Source organism: Megalobrama amblycephala, linkage group LG6, assembly GCF_018812025.1.
Source record: "Megalobrama amblycephala isolate DHTTF-2021 linkage group LG6, ASM1881202v1, whole genome shotgun sequence".
Lineage (NCBI taxonomy): Eukaryota > Metazoa > Chordata > Actinopteri > Cypriniformes > Xenocyprididae > Megalobrama > Megalobrama amblycephala.
This window is the reverse complement of record NC_063049.1, coordinates 38,809,353-38,816,054: the sequence shown is the minus strand read 5'-3', so window position 1 is coordinate 38,816,054 and position 6,702 is coordinate 38,809,353. Positions and strand designations below refer to the sequence as shown.

At 35.3% G+C, this 6,702-nt stretch overlaps 1 protein-coding gene across 1 annotated transcript; it reads right to left on the bottom strand.

Annotated features, from left to right (window-relative positions):
- Positions 1 to 2,412: 2,412 nt before the first annotated feature.
- twist2 (twist-related protein 2) lies at positions 2,413 to 6,000 on the bottom strand. Its single transcript, XM_048194565.1, has 2 exons — positions 5,230 to 6,000; positions 2,413 to 2,920 (listed from the first exon to the last, which is right to left on the bottom strand). The coding sequence occupies exon 1, from the start codon at positions 5,750 to 5,752 to the stop codon at positions 5,261 to 5,263; it is 492 nt and encodes a 163-aa protein (XP_048050522.1). The 5' UTR covers positions 5,753 to 6,000; the 3' UTR covers positions 2,413 to 2,920; positions 5,230 to 5,260.
- Positions 6,001 to 6,702: the final 702 nt, after the last annotated feature.

Sequence of the window (6,702 nt, the reverse complement as noted above, 5' to 3'; positions counted from 1 at the left end):
GAACCTACTGTATGCCCAATTCATTTACTTTTTACATTAAACAACAGGTTACTTTAAATAATTTGCATCACTCGACTGAATATTTGCCGGATTTAATTAAATGCTATTGATTAAAACCAACACATTTCTGATTTATGTGTATGAACCATATTTTTGCCCTATGAGTCAAATCATCGATTTACTCAGGCTTAGTTCACTCATCGTTCTCGGCCCATTCCGAGTTGGACATATTTCGAAAGATTCGCTCCGATTCGAGAACTGTCCTTGAGAACTGATTCAGTCCGATTCAATAGATAGGCGAACGAATCTTTAAGTAGGCTACAATTCGTGAACGAATCATTTTGTGAACAAAATTTGACCTGTTCATTCAAAGATCCGATTCATAAGAACGCGCCTTTCACGATTCGGACATCGCTCATGTCGACGCACTCTCCCTCAACATTTCTCTTTAAAAGATTGTTCTTCTTTTTATTGTGCATCTCAGATTTTGAACATTTATATGACTAGTATGAAAAATAGTTAAAAAAAACAAACAAAACAAGATATTTTGTTGAGACGAAATCGGGCGACAGACGTGTGCACATGTTTTATTTTATTGACAGACTGTAAATGTTCTTGCTTTCCATATACACTAATTATTATTAGTTTGTCTACGTACAATTGTGAACAGTTGGGAAGTAGGGGCGTTTTCACATAGGATTGAAAATGTAACACAATTTTTTGTTGATTTAGCCTACATTTATTCATTTTTTAGCATTCATTTGTATTAAACACTTTAAATGGGCTATTAAAAGTGTTATTTAAATGTTAATTTATGTTTTTTTTAAAAACGCGCAAAGTGTGCGTCGAGTATGCGTCGAGACGCGACGCAACCCCCGGCCTGTTGCGTCGCGTCTCGACGTCAAATAGCCTGAAGGCAGCCGCAGTTCAGGTCGTTTCCTTTGCGGTTGCAGAGATTTGCGCAGGTGCACAGAATAAAGAGAGAGGTGTGTATCTAACGGGCTGGTGTTCTCACTCTTCACCGCAGTTTCCCCATCACCACATATTTAAGAACTTTTATTTTTAAACTGCAGCTGTTTTCTCGTAAGTGTATCTCTTTGGGTCAGTGGCGTTTCGCCAAATTTGTTTTTGTCTGTATTGACGCCTTTTCTCGCCTATTTTCAGTTTTTTTTTTTTTTTCTTTTGTGGGAGATGTGATGGTAACTCTCCTGAGATTAAAATAAGATGTTGGCATATTGTACTCTGCAGGCACAATCTTTTATTATTATTTCCTTAAAAAAATAAACAGTTAAGCAATTATGTTTTAAAACACTGACATTTAAAATAGCTACTTTTGTCTGTGAAATCAAAGTAAATGTTACATAACCAGCATAAAGGAAGTGATTTGTTTAGTCATGTGACAAGAAAACCATAAAACACCACCACATTTTTTGGAGACATAAATTCATTTGTTGTTTTTGAATAACTGCTTATCAAAAATGTATGGAACCTAAACCTAAATAAGAAATTGAATTATTATATCTTTCTTTTTTTTCATTTTTTTTTTTTCAATATATATGTTTTTATCATCAGTGGCATGTAACTTTGACCCATATATATTTGACATAAAGGTTCTTGCCAATCTTCATCATTATTTAAAGCTCCAAAATGTCATAAAATCAAATGAATTGATAAATGCAATCAAAATAATAAAGTGTAACACTTTATTTTAGTGCCCTGTTACATGTTACATGTAATTACTGTAGTAATAACTATGAATTATACATAATTACATGCAACTAAACCAAACCGAAGTACATGTTGTTGATTCTAACTCAGAACTTAAATGTAATCGCACTGTAACACGGACAACTTAAAATAAAGTGTAACCTAAACAGCTATTTTTTTTAGTTATTAAGTGCCATAAGAATACTAGAAAGTTATCTGACTTATAGTATTTTGTGATTTATAACACCATCAGATGTTTTAAAAAGCAGAGCTGGATCTTGAACAGGCCTACAGAACAACTGAGCTTTTATCAAGCATTAATGCCTCAACAGTGGAGCCGTTTCTTTTAGATTTTTATCGAGCTAAGCCTGGGAAAATGAGATGTAAACAATTAAATGCTTTGCGAGCGTTGGTGTAGATTTAAAGGAGAAATGAAAAGGTCTGGTAGGGGTCCGGTATTTAAATGCTGTGGTTATCTGCAGTTGTTAAAGAATTTGCCTCCAGCCGTCTGGATTCAGTGATTTCTTCTTATTAGAGCGGACAGGCTTTTTTATAAGCTAAGGGGTAAAACTGGCTGGACTTTCTTTTCGGCTAATGAACCTGCACTGTTTATAACATTTCTTTTTGTTACACGAGAAGGGGAAAATCTGAATGCTCTTTTCCTACAGTGATGATGTGGACATTTGCAAATCAATGTGTTCACCCTAAATGTTCAAAAATATGTTTTAATAAATAAGCAAAATGTACAATGGATGGAAATCGAAAATGTTGCATAGGAAAAATCAAATGTATGCATTCATCCATGCAGCATACTTCAAGAAAGTATTGCTCTAAATTGCATTGGTCCCTTAAAAAAGCTGACAATACTCACAGGTAGCCTATGTACAATAGTTTTTTTGTTCATATATATATATATAAACTCTTCTGTTTAGAGACAAACACGAAATATAGTTTCCATACAGATAACAGATGGCCTTCCTGTACTATCACCACAGCGACATTTAAGAATAACTTGTGAAAAAGATTAAATGTATTTGACGACACAGGAGACGTCATCTACTTTTTCTCTAAGTATATAGAAAGTTCCTTTGGTCGTGTCCTTCGTGAGGATGCTCAAGTCCGTAGGTGTATCCACCAAATGGCCACGTCTTTGAGGTTTAGAGGTTCATCAATAAATCCTTTGGTGTCTTCAAAATAAGTGGAAGTAAACAGTCTGTGGAAGGAAGAAAAACAACTTTAAGACTCAAATTCTGCTTCTCATATGTCAAACAGGAGACCTCAATCTGTGGTTAAACACAGCCTTGGATTTAAAGAAAAATGGGAAGCTATTAATGATCCCATTTTTTAATTCCGAGTGGGAGCGTATGCTTAAACAGGAAAAGGCTTGGTTCAAACATGTTACACAGATCCCAGGTGGAATTACGTCACTGGAAAATAACTGTTTCAAGAGGTCATTTGGTTTGAAATTCGAAGCCGTACACCTGTCTTCCTTCGCTCAGTAGCACGTATTACTTTATTGAAATTAATTCATAAGAATCATTAGACATATTAAACTAATATTATTATTGTATAAATGTTTAGAGTTTAACATTTTTATGACAGCTGTGTGTTGATGGAGGCCTAATCCAGCGCATAAAACGGCAGATTTATCCAACTAGTTAAACTGATTCATTCAAAAGGATATCATTTCAATTTATCATTTTAATAGCTAATTAGTTATTTAAAAATAGGACCATATTGATTTATGTATAGATGTGCAGGTTCATTTATTTTTCATCACTTTATTTTGTCATCTTGGAAAGAGACCTCCATGCATATTTTATCTTATTATTAAATAAAACGTAAACAATAATTCAATCATTTAAATGAAAATTCTTGAAGTTAATCTCGTTAATAAGTGATCATATCATAACACATATGTAGCCTGAAAGATGTCAGTCTTTGGTTCCAGTGGTTTTTGTGCTGTTATTTCACAAGCATAAACATGGTTTTGGTCGCAGCTCACCTTCACTTTCAAAAATAAAGGTTCCTGTTAGGAGCAAAAAGAACTTCACATCCTGATGTCATATAGCAGAATCCTTTAGAACTGTAGTTCCACACACAGGTGCTTTAAAGAACTGTTGTGTTTATAGCCTAATCAAGAACTTTCTTAATCTCCCCAAAATCCATATACAGCCAAAAAGAAAACATAAATAACAAGAGGGTTTTTTGCTGAACGTTTTTCTTCTTATTTTCTGTCGTATAGAAACGTTAACCGTTTCACATCAATCAGAGCCATAATTCTTTCACTCTTTTTTTTTTTTTAAGCTTAACGTTTACGAATGTGCGGTGTAACTTCATAACTAGTTTAAATCGCTCCTGAAATTTGAGTTTTATTCACGAGAGGGAAAATATTCCACTGAATGTTCCTTCTCACGGTTGGGTCGTTATTCGTTTCATGAGATCGACGATATAATGAGAATGTTTGTTTACTGGGTAATAGTCGTAAAGGCTTTGAACTGAGGAAAACTCAAATTCGGCGTTTGTTTTCCTTGTTAGCTCTGGCAAATATAGGCTGCATACCACAGCTTTTCGTACTATAGTTGTCGACATGCTGTTTTTGATGTCTCTATTTTGATTTTACACGATATATTTGGTTTTAGCAGTCTAGGAATGTGTATTCTTATTGTTTTTGTGCTGCACGTTCATTTTCTTACTCTAAATGCGCGCGCTTCTGTGGTGTATTTAGAGGGTTTTACGATTGTATGTTTGTCTTTATAGTATAATATAATAATTATAACTCTCCCATATTAATTTAGTCAAAATGAGATATCCTCGTGACGCCAAGCATTTTGTCCACTGTATAGTGAACATTTCTGTTATAATCTCTGAGATCATACGCCATTGATTTATGTCCTGATGTTTCTTAAAGAGAACTTTCTGGCCTTTTCTATGACACCAGATTTTTGGGGGTGTGGCCATAATAATAATAATAATAATAGTAATAATAATTTGAGTATCCTCGTGATAGCATTTTGTTCATTATAGTGAACATTTATATTAATATCTATCATCTAATGAAGACATTTTATAACAATGATAAAATTAAATAAATAGGGCTTACTCTAACATTATTTTTTAAAAACATTTGCAATAGCCTACGTATCTTCTATATTTAAAAAAAAAAAAAAAAGTAAAATAATCAAAATGTTTTTTTTTTTTGTGCTTGGCTGTAGCACGTGATGCACATCCACATATCTGTAACAACAAAATTATGAATTATTGCATGTCTAAAATATACATAAAATAACGTTTTAACGAATTATAATACATTATCTATCTAAACTAATCTAAATGACAATTTTGGGGGGTGTCAAGAAGATATAGTGTTGCATTCCTGCACTGAACTGTCAGTGTCAGTGGTCCAGAACAGCTGCAGTTTCTCTAAATGCAGGTTACTGCCGTAACGCATCCACTTATGAAAGAGTTAGCTCGACAACATAGTAACAACGTCTCAAGTTGAACTGGCATCTCTCTACCCACCCGTTTGGCATGGTATGGACGTGTCTCGCTGCTAGTGGGACGCAGACATCGACCACGCGCCCTCCATCCTCCACACCGAAAAGGCGTAACTGAGTCTCTCGTGCGCGACGTAGCTGCAGCTCGACATCTTGTTGTCCATCTCGTCGCTCTGCAGCACTTGACAGAGGAAATCAATGTACCTGGAGGCGAGCTTGAGCGTCTGTATCTTGCTGAGTTTATCCGAGGGGAGCGTGGGGATGATTTTGCGCAAAGACGCGAACGCTTCGTTCAGCGACTGAGTCCGTTGCCTCTCCCTGACGTTCGCCAGAACGCGCTGGTTCTGCAGCTCCTCGAACGACTGAGTGCTGCTCGGGCTCGGCTTTTTGCTCCGTTTGTTCACGGAGCTCGGGCTGCTGCTGTCCTCGCTCGACTTTTTACTGTGTCTCCTCTTCCTCCCGAACCTTTTCTGTTGTCTGTCCAACTCCTCCTCGCTGGTCACCAGGCTGTCCACTGGGGAGACGGGAGAGCTTGAACTCTCTTCCATTTCTTTTTTAAAGAAATGTGAAGGTCGAGGAGAAAACGCGCTCTCCACCTTTGAATCCGTGGTTTGACCGTTATATCCGTGCGTTTTTCGGGGGTTTGTCTGTCCTCCTGAAGTCCCGAGACTGCGCCTCTACTTCCAAAAGTAGAGTTTGGCAGAGTTTTCCTCCCGCAGGAAGTTTTTTCCTAATTTTTTGGGAAACTTTATCCTAGTCTCTGATGCTAAATACTAGTGTGAATGGAGGGGGAGGAAGCGCTGCTCTCTGATTGGTGGACTAATAAACAAGGAGGACCAGTCTTAAGTTACACTGCACCTCTCCACTCAAATTATACCCCACTTTTAGTTCGATGCTCTCAGTCTTACACAATATTTCAGTCTCACACTATAAAAATGGCATTTGGAAAAGGAATGTAAAGTGGTGCAGTACTACATACGGGTCAAGTCCAAGTATTGTGGTAAAAATAAATTGTATTGTGAAATTATGAAAAAAAAAAATTAAACAAAAAATGAAGCCTTTTTAATTTACGCAATTTAATCGATAGTAACGTATCTACGAATTTTAATTTAATAACTGAGCAATCCTTAGTAAATTATTCAATTGAAATACGTAAGGATTATTTAATTCAATTTGATGGAACTTTACTATTAATTAAATTGCGTAAATCTTAAAAAAGGCTTGTTTTTTTGAGTGTATGAAATTATTATAAGTGTAAAATAGTGTATGCTGTAATTTATAAATATGGTTTATAGAAGTAAAAATAATTCTCACATTTTAAATATGACAGTGTAGGCAGTGTGTAATATGGTAAAATATTGTTGAAATTCAAATTGTTTTTTTATTTGTAAACAAAAATTTATGAATTCCCTTATACTTTGGGGGAAAAGAAATCTCCAGAACTTTTACACATTTGTTTAAATTTTATTTAAAATGTATATTTTAAATATTTTTTTTT

Bases quoted from the DNA above. Each gene is read 5' to 3' on its own strand.
- twist2 (XM_048194565.1), bottom strand. From the start codon at position 5,752: ATGGAAGAGAGTTCAAGCTCTCCCGTCTCCCCAGTGGACAGCCTGGTG.